This window comes from Macaca nemestrina, chromosome 5 (assembly GCF_043159975.1).
Source record: "Macaca nemestrina isolate mMacNem1 chromosome 5, mMacNem.hap1, whole genome shotgun sequence".
In the NCBI taxonomy this organism is placed as follows: domain Eukaryota; kingdom Metazoa; phylum Chordata; class Mammalia; order Primates; family Cercopithecidae; genus Macaca; species Macaca nemestrina.
Genome location: NC_092129.1, coordinates 79,601,732 through 79,620,460, shown reverse-complemented (window position 1 = coordinate 79,620,460; position 18,729 = coordinate 79,601,732). Strand labels below are relative to the sequence as shown.

The 18,729-nt window shown below is 41.4% G+C and overlaps 1 protein-coding gene across 1 annotated transcript in view; it reads left to right on the top strand.

Annotated features, from left to right (window-relative positions):
- The window catches only part of CRYBG1 (crystallin beta-gamma domain containing 1), a 214,322-nt gene extending 196,863 nt beyond the window's left edge, over positions 1 to 17,459 (top strand). Inside the window, exons 16-22 of the mRNA XM_011736406.3 lie at positions 455 to 567; positions 2,761 to 2,890; positions 5,800 to 5,939; positions 8,111 to 8,234; positions 8,653 to 8,811; positions 10,766 to 10,928; positions 15,460 to 17,459. Coding sequence (XP_011734708.2) covers positions 455 to 567; positions 2,761 to 2,890; positions 5,800 to 5,939; positions 8,111 to 8,234; positions 8,653 to 8,811; positions 10,766 to 10,928; positions 15,460 to 15,548 — 918 coding nt within the window. The 3' untranslated portion in view covers positions 15,549 to 17,459. The remainder of the gene's footprint in view (positions 1 to 454; positions 568 to 2,760; positions 2,891 to 5,799; positions 5,940 to 8,110; positions 8,235 to 8,652; positions 8,812 to 10,765; positions 10,929 to 15,459) is intronic.
- The last annotated feature ends 1,270 nt before the right edge of the window (positions 17,460 to 18,729 follow it).

Here is an 18,729-nt window from a genome sequence, read left to right as displayed (position 1 = left end):
TAGAGGAACAAACACCACTATAGCCTCCTTTATTGGCATTTACAGGATTCTGATAAGTCAGCAAGTATCTTCCATTGAGAAGGAAGGAAACTACACTGTGTTTTCCAAAATACTGTTTGTTGTTACTGTTAGAACTGATGAACAATGACTTCTGGCCACAATAAAGCTTTAAAATGCCCCACAGCTTCACAACAGGGTGTTCTATAGAAAGTTACCTCTGTTGTTGCATTTTACTTTGATGTCTCTGAATTAAATAAATAGTCATGAATGGTGCAGCTAACATGTTTCTAATTGATCATGAATGTAGACATGGAAAATTAAAGGATTTATAAAATTCACACCAGTTTACTGTAACAAAAGTTAACAGGTCATGTTTGGGTCATCATTTCAAAGGCTAAATTAGTTAATGTGTTTATGAAAATAATTTTTTGTGTTTCTGTTTACTTTTTCAAAGATTCACTTGTTTTCAGAACCACAGTTTCAAGGTCACAGTCAAAGTTTTGAAGAAACAACAAGTCAAATTGATGATTCATTTTCTACCAAGTCTTGCAGAGTTTCAGGAGGCAGGTAAGTAAAACAATGGCCTGGCAGAGCTGAATCACTGAAGTAAAACAGAATTCACACATCAGCAAGTATTTAATGATGCCTGCTAGGTGCTTGGCACTATGTGAAACCACCATCTTAGTCCAATGGCGGGATTTGCGACATCTGAGTACCAGATGCCAGAGGACACGGGCTTCTGGGCTGGTTGGAGAAGCTGAAGATCATCTCATTGTGTAATGGAATTCAGAGCAGGTTCTTTACTCTGTATGCCTTTCCATCATCTAGAAAGGGAGAGTTGGGCTCTAGTTAATCCACGGTACCTCCCAAGGAGGATTGTTTTTCCAGGTAGGTAAGGACAGGATCCGCACTCTGCATTAACAGGAAGGTGGAAAGTGCATGCTGGAGTGGAGCCGGTGGACATGCGGATCAGGGAGCCACTAGTCCTGCTTGCTGGGAGGGCTTTGTACTGGGAGGAGAAGCAAAGCTGAGCACACTGAGTTTAGGTGGCTTCCATGGGAAACACAAGACGCAGGGCAAAGGCAATGGGCTCAAAGTGCCATGCTGAAACAATCCATGTACAAAAGCTTCATAGGGAGGGGAGAGCCCAAAGTCAGGGAAACTCAGTCAGGAAAGCCTTGGAGCAATCTGTGCAAGAGGTGTTGAGGATGTAAGTCTCTTAATAATAGTAGTAATAGTGCCTTTAATCATGTGGTTCTTTATGGTTGAAACAATGCTATCCTATCCTTTAGTACTGCACAGCAGAAAAGCACTGACTTTGCATTCAAATACATAGACGGAGGCCGGGTGCAGCAGCTCACACCTATAATCCCAACACTTAGGGCCGAGGCAGGCAGATCACTTGAGGTCAGGAGATCGAGACCAGCCTGGCCATCATGGGGAAACCCCATCTCTACTAAAAATACAAAAATTAGCCGGCTGTGATGACACACCTGTAATCCCAGCTACTTGAGAGGCTGAGGCAGGAGAAATGCTTGAACCCAGGAGGTGGAGATTGCAGTAAGCTGAGATCACACCACTGCACTCTAGCCTGGGCAACAGAGCAAGACTCTGTCTCAGGAAAAAAAAAAAACCACACACACACATAGATGGACAGTAAAGCTTCCTAGTTTGTTGGACATAGTGCTACCACGTCCCTGCTCCTCTTTATCCCCTGCCTGTTTCATTTATTACCACCAGTCCTGTGCACGTTGAAAATTACCTGTCTCAGCTCACTAGAGTATTAACTTCAGGAGAGCAGGGACTTTGGTTCTCTGCTGTATACCCAGCAATAGAAAAGTACCTGGCACACAATCCTCAAAAGGCATTTGTTGGGTTAAAAACAACAACAAGGCCGGGTGTGGTGGTTCACACCTGTAATCCCAGCACTTTGGGAGGCTGAGGCGGGCAGATCATGAGGTCAGGAGTTCGAGACCAGCCTAGCCAATATGGTGAAACCCTGTCTCTACTAAAACTACAAAAATTAGCTGGGTGTGGTGGCACACACCTGTAGTCCCAGCTACTCAGGAGGATGAGGCAGAAGAATCACTTGAACTGGGAGGCGGAGGTTGCAGTGAGCCGAGGTCACGCCACTGCACTCCATCCTGGGTGACAGAGCGAGATTCCATCCCCCTAGCCTCCAAGAAAAAGAAAAGAAAAAGAAAAAAACCCACAAACTTCTAGGGAAGCATGGCAAATCACCATTTTATGAATAATGTTGATACCAGAGAGGCTAAGTGACTTAAGTCACTATAGTATTTTGACTCCTGGCCCAGTGCAGAGGTATTAGAAATGAGGATAGAGGAGTGTGTGAGAAATTTTGGAAGGAAATCAATAGACCAAATCAATAGACCTTGGTGATTAACTAGTCACGAAGCTTGAAGAAGGATTATTCAAAGAGGACTTGAGGGCTTGAAGCTCCACTGGCTGGGCAAACGGTGGCACCCATGAGAAGTGCAAGGAAGGCTGGAGGCTGGGGAAGTCAGAAAGAACATGGAGAAAGAAGTTTATTTCCCAAATGCAAAGTTAACTGTCTTATGAATATTAATTTGCCACAAGCAGAAATGCAATAAATATATCCAAATATTTTTGAAGAAAGAACTCTGTTTGCCATAAGCATTGTGTTTATTTTATAGCAGGCTGCCTCTAAAAATCAGACTTCTTGAATAGGAGTACTCAAGTTGCATACTCTGTGCATGTGTGTGGTTTTTCCCATTGTAGCTGGGTTGTATATGATGGAGAAAATTTCACTGGTAATCAATACGTGTTGGAGGAAGGCCATTATCCTTGTCTGTCTGCAATGGGATGCCCGCCTGGAGCAACTTTCAAGTCTCTTCGTTTTATAGATGTTGTAAGTATATCATTGTGAATAGTGTTGCAGAAATGTATGCCTCACATAGCTGATGGTCAGAGTGAGGTAACCAGCAGGTAGAACCTGCTCTTAAAGTAAGTTAAGGGCTTGGAGGTGGAACTGTCCATTTGCCTCTGTGTACATCTAGTTTATTGATTCTAACTGGTACACATTTTCCACCACCCTGTTTTACTCACTTAATCCTCATATGCATATCCCTACAGACCTGTGTGGGAGTCTCTTGGGACTATGTATTAGGAGTAGAATTACTGGATTTCACATGTAAGAACAGGCAGTTTCATTCAGCACTGCCAGATCCCACCACTTGAGACTCCTACCAGCAGTCCCTGTGGGTTCCTGCTTCCCACATTGTTGCCATTACTGAATATTCTGTCGTTCTAATTTTTGTCAGCTTGATAGAATGAGCAGAAAGCATTATGTTGTGGTTGGGTTAATTTGTATTTCACTATTAGTGAGGCTGGTATCTCTCATTTATAATTTGCATTTTCTATTCAGCTAATTGTGTATTGTATCCTTTGCAATTTGGCTTCCTCTATCTTTGGTTGTTATTGTTGAAGAAATTTCTTATAGGTTTTTAGTCTATTATTCTGTATTTTAGAGATTTGCAATCAAATGACTTCCAGTTTGTCACTATGTGCTAATCCAGATTATAGTGCCCTCTTTTGGACAGAAATCTTTCAGTTTGATGTAGCTGAAGCAATATTCGATAGAACAAAACTGCAAGATCATGTTCAAATATTAAAGTCTGGAAGTATCTGTAGTTTCTGAAATTTTTATTCGTTTTTGGTAACTGCTTTCTCATAAAAAGCTTTAAACACACGTAGTTGGTCCTTTTAGTTTGAAAGGTAGGAAGAACATATGTGAGCTGGTTTTCATCTCATCCCTGCCTGCCTGTTTAAATAGCAAAAATGCTGCTGAGACATGAAAATAGTAGCAGTGAAACATGAAATGAGGTAGTAAGATTCATTAGCTTACAAGTAATGAAATAAGACCTGGATTGTTATTCTGCCTAGAATTCTAAAAGCTACCTACAAGTATATATTTGAAAATGTCAATGCCTTCCCTCAACCAGAACTTGGCATATATGCTCACAACACTCTGAGGCTATAGATGACATCTTTTTATGTTTTAATTGTGAAGAAATGAATGTTTTACCCATATGAAGACTACATATCTTTGTGACTTAATAGTTCAAAATTATTTAATTGCTTTTTAATACTAAAGTGTTTAGAACATTTTTGGGCATGCCATCTCAAAAGTGCAATCAAAGTGCAAAGTAGTAATACTACTATAATTTTTGTCTTCTTTCCTCCGTGTATGTTTTATATAAACTAATTCCTAGACCATACAAACTACTTCTACACACTAACATGCTCTGTTTACTGATAGACAAAATCTTTTTTACAAGTCAGGACACATCCACACAAATGAAGCAGTAAGGTACTACACCCTTTCCACACACTTTAAGCAGGATAGGGAAAAAATTGTAATCCCACATGCTTTTTTTTTTGAAATGGAGTCTCACCCAGTTGCCCAGGCTGGAGTGCAGTAGCGTGATCTTGACTCACTGCAGCCTCCACCTCCTGGGGTCAAGTGATTCTCTAGTCTCTCACTCAGCCTCCCAAGTAGCTGGGATTACAAGCATGCACCACCACGCTCGGCTAATTTTGTTGTTGTTGTTGTTTTGTGTTTTTTTTGTATTTTTAGTAGAGATGGGGTTTCGCCCTATTGGCCAGGCTAATCTCAAACTCCTGACCTCAAGTGATCCGCCCACCTCGGCTTCCCAAAGTGCTGGTATGACAGGCATAAGCCACCGTGCCTGGCCTCCCACGTGCTTTTTAATGCATCATTTATGATCTTAGCAGTATTATCATTACAGATTAATGTAGAGTCAAAAGTGTCTATAATTTGAAAAAACGGGCATAAGCTGCCAACTTTTCATTTTGCTGAAAATCAGTGAATGTTTGTGCTGTTGTCTTCTTTAAAATGATTGATAGTTTGAACATAGAGCTTCCATCCTGTTGTTTTTTTCCCTCCTCCTGACAATGATTCCTACAGGAAAGTTTGGGAGCATGAGTACACAGATCATTATCTTATTGATGAACTGAAAAAAAAAAAGACATTTGAAAATACATACAAGAGGAAGGTCCCCTGATCAGGCAATACCACCGTACACTAAGCGACTAAACATCAGATGCCACAGCCCTCTGACCCTCAACATTTATGTCCATGACCTTCCAGCCTCTCCTTGTCCCAGTGAAAATGGTTAAGTCAAAAATAAATGCCGGCCGGGCGCGGTGGCTCACGCCTGTAATCCCAGCACTTTGGGAGGCCGAGGCGGGCGGATCACAAGGTCAGGAGATCGAGACCGTGGTGAAAGCCCATCTCTACTAAAAATACAAAAAACTAGCCGGGCGTGGTGGCGGGCACCTGTAGTCCCAGCTACTCGGGAGGCTGAGGCAGGAGAATGGTGTGAACCCGGGAGGCGTAGCTTGCAGTGAGCCGAGATCGCGCCACTGCACTCCAGCCTGGGGGACACAGCGAGACTCCGTCTCAAAAAAACAAAACAAAACAAAACCAAAAAAATGCCATCAGAAGTGTTGATATTCCCAGCATATACCCATTTCTCTGTGCCTGGAATTTGTTTTCCTGGTTTACGAACTGTTTATATTTACCTGCCTTCCTATGCAATGGGAAAACTAACTGTCCCTCTGTGCTCCCTCTAGCTTGGAGGATACAAACATCTGGGCCCCCTGGGAAAAGGAGTTGATGGAAAGGCCAAATCTGGCAGATTTTTTGTGCTTTGTCCTTGTAACAAGATGATTTTCACATAAGTTTGAATTATTAACAAAGATGAATAACAGAACATTGTTTTTGTTCCTCAACAGGAATTTTCTGAACCAACCATTATTCTCTTTGAAAGAGAAGACTTCAAAGGAAAAAAGATTGAACTTAATGCAGAAACCATTAATCTCCGATCCCTGGGATTCAACACGCAAATACGCTCTGTTCAGGTTATTGGTGGCATGTGAGTTACCTACTCGTTGACTCAATAAAATAGATCATTTTAAAAATCAAGTTTGGGCTGGGCACAGTGGCTCACGCCTGTACTCCCAACACTTTAGGAGGCCGAGGTAGAAGGATCATTTGAATCCAGGGGTTCAAGAAAAGTCTGGACAACAAAGTGAGACCCCATCTCTACCAAAAATTTAAAAATTAGCCAGGTGTGGTGGCACATGCCTGTGGTCCCAGCTACACAGGAGGCTGAGGCCGAAGGATCACTTGAGCACAGTAGGTTGAGGCTGCAGTGAGCCGTGTTCACGCCACTGTACTCCAGTCTGAGTGACAGAGCAAGACCTCATATTAAAAAAAAAAAAAAAAAAAAAAAAAAATTGATCAGAGTTCTGCCTCTCTTATATTACATTTCTCTTACTTTCTGTAAGGGTTAATAATTATGCACCTTTCTAGAACACTTTTCCACTGGGAAAAGTGTAAAGCATCTTTTATTTCGTTATCCAGATTTTTAGTTTATTTAAGGTAAGGACTTTGTCTTTAACACCTCTCATAGTCTAGCAAGTAAGAAAGAGCTGACTTTTCTTATCCCTTTAAATAAAGCAAGTCCTCTGATTTTGGAGCTCAGGGCTGAGATTTTCGTTAGCTGGGAATGACTGGCAGATGTTCTACAAATGATTAAAGGTCAACTTGGAAAGATTTTTTTCCCTCAACTTTGAATACTTTTGAAAAATATAAAAATGAATGAGTACTATCAATGTAATATATGTTTTTAAGGAAGTATTTTTCTTTTATTCACAAAAACAATAGGTATGGTCTACCTGTGTACAACAGATGTTGAGGTGGGCTACATCTACTTAAAAAATAATCAGGCCGGGCTGGGCGCAGTGGCTCCTGCCTGTAATCCCAGCACTTTGGGAAGCTGAGGCGGGTGGATCACCTGAGGTCAGGAGTTCAGGACCAGCCTGGCCAACATGGTGAAACCCCATCTCTACTAAAAAATACAAAAATTAGCCAGGTGTGGTGGTGGGCTCCTGTAACCCCAGCTACTCGGGAGGCTGAGGCAGGAGAATCACTTGAACCCGGGAGGTGGAGGTTGCAGTGAGCTGAGATCACACCACTGCACTCCAGCCTGGGCAACAAGAGTGAAACTCCATCTAAGAAAAAAATTTTTTTAAATCACAGAAGCTGGGCGTAGTGACTCAAGTCTGTAACCCCAGCACTTTGGGAGGTCAAGGCGGGCAGATCACTGGAACCCAGCAGCTCCAGACAAGCCTGGGCAACATGTTGAAACCCTGACTTTACTAAAAACACAAAAATTAGCCGGGTGTGGTGGTGTGCGCCTGTAGTCCCAGCTGCTCAGGAGGCTGAGGTGGGAGATCACTTGAGTCTGGGAAGTTGAGACTGCAGTGAGCTGTAATCGTGCCACTGCCCTTCAGCCTGGGCAACAGAGTGAGACCTACCTGAAAAAAAAAATTATAGAATATTAGGGTGGTAGAATTACAGGTGATTTTTTTGCAGCAGGTTTGAATATTTTGTTTTTATGATAAGATGACTAAAATGATAAAATTTTATCCAGGATTTAAGTTCCTGGATTAAAAGTAGAGTGCATTCTTCCTTGATGTAATATGCAAGAGAGGAGGGCGCTGGGCTGCTTCCACGCCGGTCTGCACTTGAACCCATACTTCCTCAGGTGTGCAGCAGCAGCATCTGAGCAGAAGGGAACTGAGTATCTTAGCAGTTTTTTAGATTTAACAAAGATTACTCTCATTGCAGACAAAACTTATTATTTAACCCTATTTAGCACCTACTAAGAGCTTTGGAAATATTAACCACTTAAACAACTTAAAGATCCATTATTACAACTGAAGCTATTTTATGAATAGTTCCCAGGAATAACTGAGGAATCCACTAAAAGACAATATTTCATTGCTTTATGGAGGAAACAACTTACCTATTTCTTTTCAAGAATGGAACTTTTTGGCATAAGTACTCACATAGCAAAATTTTGCTATTTGTCAAGAAATTACTTAAGTGTTCTAGAAAAGATCTTCATTTTTCCCCCAATGTATGTTAAAAGTATATAGTTCAGTCTAGAAATGGAAAGCATTCTAAAAATAAATGTAATTGGGGTCCACTGTCAAATGAAAATTGCCACTTACTGTGGTTATTTGCTTTTGTTTTCAGATGGGTTACTTATGAATATGGCAATTACAGAGGGCGACAGTTCCTTTTGTCACCCGCAGAAGTACCTAATTGGTATGAATTCAGTGGCTGTCGCCAAATAGGTTCTCTACGACCTTTTGTTCAGGTATTTTCTTCTTCTCCATGCTCTGTATAGACTCTTCTCTGAAATTTCTTTTTTGTAAATGCAATCCAACTTTTTATCCAATTTTTTAATTCACAGTTTATAATTGGCCTCACCCCATAAACTCCTTCCCCGCCCCAATAATCTGGGCTCAGTTTCTGGTGCTAAGAGGTGTGGCTGCTTCAGAATGCCATAAAACTGAACATCAAAGGCAGTTATCCACAGGCAGGCACCCTGCCTCAGGCACTTTGACATTTTTGTCAAACTCTTCTCATTGAGAAAATCTAAAACCTCTGAGACTCTGGAGTATAGTAATTACCCTTAATCCATAAACACTTTGGATTCTTCCTGATATTAATGCTTGTTCAGTGCTTCCAGCAGCACATCTTGTATGACGACTGCTGGGGTTTTTGTCTTCTAGAAGCGAATTTATTTCAGACTTCGAAACAAAGCAACAGGGTTATTCATGTCAACCAATGGAAACTTAGAGGATCTGAAGCTTCTGAGGATACAGGTCATGGAGGATGTTGGGGCCGATGATCAGATTTGGATCTATCAAGAAGGATGCATCAAATGCAGGGTGAGCTTCAGGATTCCATGGGGGCCTGTGATGCCTTTGCTAGGAGGTGACCATCCTTTCATAAGCTTTTGATCTTTTCTTCAAGTAGATGCAATTTCACAATTTCCTGGAGTACTTTCAGAAATGAACTTTTTTTCATGACAGTATATCCTAGCTCTGATAGAACCAGTCTAGGAACTTAAAATGAAAGGTAAATATAGCACTGATCCAAGATAGAATATTTACTTCTATGCTTGATTTTTATATAGTAGTAGAAAAAGGAAGTGTTTTTCTTCCCTTTTTCCTTAACGTAACTGTTACAGAAACAAACTATAAGCTCCAGCCCTGTCAACAAAAATCACTCTTGGTTTGTTTCTGTTTTGGGGAAATCCAAAGAATAGGATGAAGGGTAAAGAGACCCCTCTGTGTACTACACAGTCCATTTCCTAAGTGTCATACGCTGTAAATTGGAAAATGGCCCGTCTCCCGCCTGCACCATTCCAGCTATTAACAGACACTTAAAAGCTGACTGTAGTAAGATTTTTATGAAAGAAGCTCATGCTTCTATGGTAGATAAAACTTTTTTATTCCTTGATTTTTATGAGCTTGACCGTTGGCTCCTGATTTTCTTTAAAAAACAAAACAAAACAAAAAAAAAACAACCTGGTTCCCCATGAGTCAGCAGAAGGAACACAGCCTTTCGGAAAGGAGCACAACTCCTTAATTGGGTCTGTTGTGCTGGAGGGGGAATTCTTTCCATAAACAGAAGTACTGTTTGGACATGCATAGAAGAACTAGCAGGAGAAACAGAAGTAGTTGTAATATAGAAGCAAGAAAAGAAGCTTTCTGCCTTTGAATTGTCTTAAACAAGCCAAGAAAATGGTGCCTTTCAGCAGTTATTTCTAACAGACATTTCAGTGATGTTATTTAACAACTTTGAATTCAATAGGTCAATGAGAAAAAGTCTCCTAGATTATCAAGTGCTTTCATCTCAATATAGAATAATACACTTTATTTCAATTTTTTTTAGACAGAGTCTTGCCCTGTCGCCAGGCTGGAGTGCAGTGGCACGATCTCGGCTCACTTCAACCTCTACCTCCCGGGTTCATGCGATTCTCCTGCCTCAGCCTCTCAAGTAGCGGGGACTATAGGCACGTGCTGCCACGCCCAGCGAACTTTTTTGTATTTTTAGTAGAGATGGGGTTTCACCATGTTGGCCAGGATGGTCTCCATCTCCTGACCACGTGATCCGCCTGCCTTGGCCTCCCAAAGGGCTGGGATTACAGTTGTGAGCCACTGCACCTGGCCAGTAATATTTGTTAATGGCATGTGAACATGACTGTCATACATTATTTATATAATAAGGGTAGACTCACTTCAGGGAAGGGCTCATAAAATCTTTGCATTGAAACACCCTCTAGTGAGTCTGCATTTTTCTCTTTTCATAGCTGGAAAGCATGCCTGTTTAGAAAATTTTAATTCTCATGAAGGAACGACAGACGCTAATAAATGCAATTCTGAATTTTAAAATGATAAAGTGCCCTTTAGCCACCCAGTGCTACAAAATTAGAGGTGCAGTCATATACTGGAAGGTCAGGCCAAGCAGAGGTGGAGATGTCAGAGGGCGACATAGCTACAGAACCTGCCTGGGATCGTGGTCACTTATGGCAGGCAAAAATATGATGGGCAATTTTAATGTTCTGAAGCTTTCCCTACTAGTAAGATAGTCTTGCAAAGGGCAGAAGTCTTACGATGCACAAAAATTGAGATTTTTCCATCATTCATGTCATCTGAAATAAAGGGCATAAATATTTATTGTCCGATTCTAATTGGCTAAGAGCTGAACTGCCTCATGTGGGGTAAATGAAGCTAGGAACTAAGATAATTTTAAAGATCAAGGTAACCAGAGAAACCATTGCTATGAGACTTACAGCTGGATACATATTTAAGCTATCTTGTCTTTTCCACCGAGCAGATAGCAGAAGACTGCTGCCTGACGATTGTGGGCAGCCTGGTAACATCCGGCTCCAAGCTAGGCCTGGCCCTGGACCAGAATGCTGACAGCCAGTTCTGGAGCTTGAAGTCCGACGGCAGGATTTATAGCAAGTTGAAGCCAAATTTAGTTTTAGATGTCAAAGGTAAGGGTCACTTCCCTTATTTTTATTGTAATGTGTATGTCTTTTAGTTAAGGAAAAATCTATCCATAACTTTTGAAAATGATGATGAATGTATTATTAGTAGTAACAGTAGAGAGCGCCTACTATGTGCCAGCTGCTGTGTTAACCACTTTCAGTACAGTGTCTCCTGTCATCTTCATAGCCGCCCTATGAGGTCTACATTATCCCCTCTCCCTCTTCTCCCCAATTTTACAGACAAAAAAAAGGGAAGTTCAAAGGGGTTGGCCAGTTTAGCCACAATCTCACAGCTGTAACTGCTGAACCAGAATCTGGCCAAAGGCTGACTTCAAACCATTTATTTTATTATATTAGACTAAAAATCACAAGCTGAAAGGCCATGATTGCACTTAGTTCAGTAGAGTTGATGATTCTCAAGTATACACGTGACCTTTCATTGAAAGGATCTAAGATCTCAAAGGAATTAACACAGCTTAGAGGATTTCAATGCAGTATGTGTTCAGTGAAGCTAATAAGGAGTGAATTGATGGTGCTTGGGGGAAATAAATTTAGGGTGGTGGTCCTCAAACTTTATTTGCATCAGAATCACCTGGAGGGTGGGTTAAACTAGACTGTGGGGCCACATCCTCAGAGACTGAGTCTGTAGGTCTGGGGTGGGGCCTGAGAATTCCTTTTCTAACAAGTTCCCAGGTGTTGCCAATGCTGCTGGTCTGAGGCCCACACCCGGAGAATCCCCGATGGTCATTTTAAAACAACATAAGAATGACCTAACCTCTGTGTGGGAACTCAGTGAACTAGTGCTGTTGCTATTGACAGGAGCAGACAGTGTTATACTCACGTCATCTGGGGTAATTCTGCTTTAAATTAATGGGCACTTTTTTATTCCCTATCAGGAAAGCACAATTGTTTTGTAAATTTAGCAAACTGGTGATAATGTAACCGTAGTACTACATACTCCATTACTTTTTTAAATTTGTATGAGTATATTACATACTCTATTTTAAATCATCACTACAAAATGACTCAATTTTACTTTAATCAGGGATTTAGGCCAATGCTGTCATTAAAGTTCAAGGTGTAGGGGTAAAGAGCCAGGCGCGGTGGCTCACGCCTGTAATCCCAACACTTTGGGAGGCCGAGGTGGGTGGATCACGAGGTAAGGAGATCGAGACCATCCTGGCTAACTTGATGAAACCCCGTCTCTACTAAAAAACACAAAAAAATTAGCCAGGCATGGTGGTGGGCGCCTGTAGTCCCAGCTACTCGGGAGGCTGAGGCAGGAGAATCGTGTCAACCCGGGAGGCAGAGGTTGCACTGAGCTGAGATTGTGCCACTGCACTCCAGCCTGGGCGACAAAGCGAGACTTCGTCTAAAAAAAACAAGTTGTAGAGGTAAAGAAAGCACTGCAATCTGATTTTTAAAAAGCGACTTTTATGGATAATGGAGAATGAGCCTGGACATTTTCATCAGGAGCTTTGGTAGCTGTATGGGGAGCAAAAGTGGCTGTGTCACTTCTGGATCACCAGGTAGGTAGTTTGGCCAACCCACTTAAAACAATGGACTTAGAATCACACAGAATCTGAGAAGTTGGAAAGATGCTCAGAGGCAAACAATGCCTTTGCCTTCATTAAGGGGGCACTTAGGGAACACAAACTAAGCACTGCAACTACAGGCTGGATGGAGACCACAAAGATCATATGAAATGCAAGCAGTACCCTTGGATATAAGAAAATAAATGTAATATTCAGAAACTGAACAGTAACATATAGTACAGCTCCCTCACATTACATCTGGTACAACAGATTTGTCAATATGTAGACAGGTGAAATACTCATTTTATAGATGATCAACCTGAGGTTCAAACTAGTTAAGATTTACGCACATCTTTTTCTTTATTCTTATTTTGATAAACTTTATTGAACTAGAGTGCTTTAGTGTTTACAAGAGTTTCAAAATCTCCAGAGACACCAAAGAAATGTGACTGAATTGGAATAAATGGAGTTTTTGAGGCAATGTTAGAAAAAGTAGGGTATTTAGTTCTCAAAGGAAATCTGACTAAACCTTCCTGTTTTTTACAAATGTGATCTGCTTCCTATGTCCAGGGTGGACGACACTATAATCCTTAGCTAGATCTTTCTTCTCTTATTCTTTCAACATGTATTCATGGGGTACACACTATGTGGCAGGCTCAGTGCTAGACATGGAGGGCACCAGAGTGAGAAAAAAAAAGCCACCTCCTTAGCTTCAGACAGCTTACGTTCTAGATGCACTAGGCACACAGGATGTCGCTGACTTGCTACATCAGCAGTGGACCAGAAGGAAGGACACCTGACTCCTTGTCTTGGCTCTGACATGAACAGTGGGACTCTACGTTTCTTAAGACTTCTTTTTAAAGCTCCAGAGCCCCTTCCTAAATGACCCTATATAAATTACTCAAGAGCCTGTTGAGTACGCATAGTATCCTGTATATTTGTGAACTCTCAGTAGTACAGTAGCTACAACAGTCTTTTTTTTTTTTTTTTTTTTTTTTTTTTGAGACAGAGTCTCGCTCTGTCACCCAGGCTGGAGTGCAATGACACGATCTTGGCTCACTGCAACCTCCGTCTCCTGGGTTCAAGCAATTATCCTGCCTTAGCCTCCTGAGTAGCTGGGACTACAGGTGCCTGCCACCACACCCCGCTAGCTACAACAGTGTTAATTCATTGTTAAACTGATTTTAATTTTCTCAGACTGGGAGAATGGTGCCATCTTGTGGACATGAGAAAGCAGCGCGCCACGTCCCACACCCCACGCAGAGGAAAATATAAACACTTCCCTTCCTGTTGGTGCACTTAACTAGCAGACCGTGATTTCCATTAGCTACAACTACTGAGCCACTTGTTATCTATTAAAATTGCCCTAAGAGTTATTAGATCACGCATCTGTCTTCTAGCTCATCTCCTTATGTTTGGGAAATGAGTTCTTTTGGTAGACATTCATGTATTATTCCAGACCACATACCTTGTAACAACAGTGGAAGCTGATTCATGTTCACTTTAAAAAACATGAAGTCTGTACAATTTACATACTTTCCAAAGGCAAGAGAATGAATCAAATTATTTCTCAAGAACTTTCTAGTCTTCATGATTCTAGTTGAATTTATATGAAAGTATTTTAAGACACCTTTAAAATACAAAAGATACTCTTAAAATACAAAAAGTATTTTAACATACAAAAAGTATTTTAACATACTATAATAATGAAGTATGAAAAGAAACATTGTGGCGTTAATACTTCCTGAAATTTCGGCGGAATATGCTGTGTGTGTCTCTGTCTGGGCAGAGCGCAGCGTTTGCTGGTAGTGGCAACGCTTTTTCCCTACTGCTACAAACTTACACAAAAAGGCCTAAAGCGCCTTACCCTTGTATTCTACAGTACATCTAGCCATACATCTAGCTGTGTAGAGGCTGTAGATTATCAATGATGATAAATCAGTCTCACAAGAGAAGAGACGATTTCCTTCCTCAACTATAATACCTAGATTTATTGTGTAAATTCTCAAACTTTTTCATATTTTGCTTCAAAGGCGAAAAGAATGTTTATTTCTTCTTGGTCCAAGGAGGAAGCATGCTTTCAATACCGGTCACTCCCTGCATCAAAATGCACAGATTTTTACTTTGATGGGGTCTTTGTTGATATATCCTTGGTGCTGAGGTTTATGTTAAAAAAAGGATAAGTCATCTGAGGGGATCTTTATTCTACACTGGAAAAAAAAATCAGATAACCCTTTTGTTAATGATACTTCTCCAAAGAAAGAAGCCATGAGGCTGTTTACAGCACTAAAGTATCTGAAACATCTAGTAAGCACCTTTGGAAAATCTTACAAACATTCTGGTAAAAGGGAGTTAGAGAGTTCATGATAATAGTTTTACAATGCAATGGTACTCAGCATCTTAAATGCTATGAAGTTTTATCCACCGAGTCCCCAGTAGTGACAATGCTACCCTGTCCCTTTGTGTACTTCCGGGTGTCATTCAAACCTTCCCTTTGACCTAATACGGCCCGTTTTCATTGTTCATGCAAATGCTGTTCCTCAATAACCATTCCTCCCACCTTTCCACTACTGCCAGGACTGCCTGCTCTTTCCTCACTGGTGTCTCGAATCCACCATCTCACCACCAAATATATGTTAGTCTCTTTACTCCTTTTCCCTTCTCTTGAGTTTTCCCAGTTCCCTTGAATTTCAGACATTGTACGAGTGACTGTGGCCTAGCTCCTAAGAACTGGGTAGAAAAAGGAGCCCATGAGGTGGGATGTCCTGTGTGAAGCTGCTGGTGCCCCGATGATGGGATCTGGACAGATTCACCTATGGCAGGTTGACCCTGTCATCCCACAGGGGCTCAGGCTTCCCTCCCTGCCTTGCCTCCTTGAGGCATGCCGTTCTACACCTTGTTTACTTGCTTACTTTTGCTGTATTGGTGTTGGGAAAATTGTGTCTACTATAGACCCTTCATGGGCACATTCATCTTTTATTATTTTCCTTCCTTTCTTTTAGGGGGCACACAGTATGATCAAAATCACATTATCCTCAACACTGTCAGCAAAGAGAAGTTTACACAAGTGTGGGAAGCCATGGTCCTATAAACCTGAACAAAGAAGGAAGAAGAATCTTCTGGAGGTCCTTCCAGTCACCTTATTTTTTAAAAAGGACAATGCTGATGGAAGATCCAACTGGAAAGTGGATCAACTCCTCCTTCATTGATTCTAAATTCAACCTTAAATCATGCTGCCATGACTCAGAGAACTTACTCATCGTTTCAAAAGACTATCATAGCTTTAAGCCAATAATTTGTCCTCCTTTCATTTCTTGCCTTTCATTTTTGGTAGCTGCTTAAACAGGTTGCCTAATTAGCAGCTTTTGGGTGATTTTTTAAAATGTTATACCAAGACTTCAAGACTGTGTACATTTTAAATTATTTCCAAAGATAGTGACAGGAGAGAACTGGAACAAATCTACCAACTTTGTAGGCCTACAAAGCCCTTACACTTTAAAGGGTAAGATAAAGGTTTAGGTTTGAAAGGTAGAGAACTGTTTAGCATCTGAGAAGAAATACTTAATTAGGCCTGTAATTTTGGTTCTTGGCCTTAAACACTTTCTGGAACCTTAAAATATGCTGCATAGCACAGTAGGAAAGCCTTAGGTCTTCACACCTTTAAGGAACTCTAAACAAAATATTACTTTCCTTTAGTTCATATTAAAAACTAATGCAGTTTAAAAATTTCATGTCAAAGTATGGTAACAGTTGTTAGTAGGATTTGGATTATTAATTTTTTGATTCAGGGTCTCACTCTGTCACCCAGGCTGGAGTACAGTGGTGCAATCGCGGCTCACTGCAGCCTCTACCTCCCTAGGCTCAGGTGATCCTCCCACCTCAGCCTCCCAAGTAGCTGGGACTATAGGCACACACCACCAAGCCCAGCCAATTTTTGTTTTTCTGTAGAGATGGGGTTTCACCATGTTGCCCAGGCTGATGTCGAACTTCTGGGCTCAAGCAATCTGCTCGCCTCAGCCTCCCAAAATGCTGGGATTACAGGCCTGAGCCACTGCGCCCAGCCAGGATTTGAATTATTTTAACTCATCCATGGGCTGCCCTAGAATGTCACAAATGAGTGTGGTTTAATGCCTTTCTTATAGCTGCTACTGGAACACTATTATCATGACCTAATTTATGAGCCATCCTTACTCATCTACAAGCGCTAAAGCAATGTTATATACATTTTTGCTAAACTCAGATTTGTTAGCCTAATTTCTTGCCCTTCTATCCACCTGCATCTGCACATGGCCTGCATGGGGCTGCCTGCCCTGCAGTGTTCTATAGCCATTGCTTCAGGGTACAGCTGTTGGTGGACAGCCTCAGGTCCTGGGGGCACTGTAGCCACTAAATGAGGTGTGAAAGGCTCAAGAGGGCGACCAGCAATTATCCCCAGAACATGAAGGAAAAGAGACCTTCAGGGATGTTGCTGGTCAAGTCTTGGAACTCATGATTTGACTGGAGTCAAATCAATCTTCAAGCAGTCTTGGAACCCTCAACTGCAGTAAGCATTTCAAGAATGCAAACATACTGCTGAACTACTGACAAGACACTGGCCCATATGCTGCTGTTCAAACTGGGTTCTAGCTTTGAAGAACAAAAGTGCTAAACATTTCCTTGAATATATTCTTCCTCTTTTTGTCCTCATCACTAAATACTGGTGCTCTTATCACACGTAGAACAACTCGTTTCTTTTCCATCTATTCAAGTGTGTTTCTAATTCTAAAATGCTGATCTTCTCTGGAGTCTGTGGTAGGCAATTCCGGTCACTGGAATAGTTTATCTTGTTTTAAAATATTATTGGCGCTGGTACAACAGCATCCAACGTATCTGTCTTGTTCCTAGATGTATAGCTTTGAATTTAGGCCTTTTGTGTATACCATTACAATATGGTGGGGTAAGACACTCTACAATGGCCTGTGCTGAGCTGATCTCTTAAATAAACTTGCTTCTGGTTAACTATGTTGATGAAATCTGAGAGTCCATTCAGTAGCCCTCATCTAACCCTTCAAAGACAGTCAGCTAGCAGATGAGAAACAAATGTCTGATTAGGATGAAGCAGGTTTGAGGGGTGCTGGTTTAACAGCAAGGAAGTGTTGCTGACACTCTTTCCAAACGCCATGGTTTCTGAGTGGAAACAAGGATGAGTGAGGTCCTGGCTCAAGTATTTTACTCCCACTACCACCTGGGAGCCCTCCAGGAAAAGAGCTGAGGCTGCTCCAGATGGAATTCAAGAGCAGTTGGTATTTACACCTGGAAAATCAGACTTTTTATTCTTTTGAAATAACTCGGTAGTAAGACCAGACCAGCAATTCTAGAGAAAAGCCTACATCTAACATACATGCTACCAAACGAGTGTCTAACAGGAATAAACCAAGCAGAAATCTCAAAACAAGTCTACATCAAAAGTTAAAGGAAGCATTTCAGGTGCAATACTGAGGATGAGTATATTAGGAAGTAGAAACACTTACCGTAAATGAATATTCAAAAGTGCACACTGCAATGGGTTGACTGGAGAGAGATCTAAATGTAAACATTTGACATCAAAGTGGCGAGCTTTGGACTCCATTGGAAGGCTGCAATTTCCATGGAAAAGCCCTCAGAGAAGCATGTTTCAATTGCCGAAACAGGCCTACCCCTTATGCAAGACGTAAGGGTTTTGACAAGTTAGAAACTCTGCCCTCACCTTTCAATATTAGGAGCATAAACAAATGAATCACCAGCCAGATTTTTATATATGACACTAAGAGACTTAGATGTGGTGACCACATTATGGTGGAGGAACAAAAAAGGAAACCTTGGTCAGTTAGAATGGTGCTCGGTGATTAATTCAAGAAGAACTAGCTTTAAATGATCTCTTCATGCTGACATCCATCCATACACTGAAAGTTTTAGTATGGTACATTAAGATGATCAAGCCCAGCACGGTGGTTCACGCCTGTAATCCCAACACTTTGGGAGACTGACGTGGTGGATCGCTTACGCCCGGGCGTTTGAGACCAGCCTGGGTAACATGGCGAAACTCTCTACTAAAAATACAAAAAATTAGCTGGGTGTGGTGGTGCATACCTGTAGTCCTAGCAACTTGAGAGGCTGAAGCAGGAGAATCGCTTAAGGTCGAGGCTGCAATGAGCTGTGATTGTGCCACTGCACTCCAACCTAGGTGACAAAGCAAGACCCTGTCTCAAAAACAAAAAAGGCAATAAAGTAGTTTAAGCTAGTAAAATGGAAGG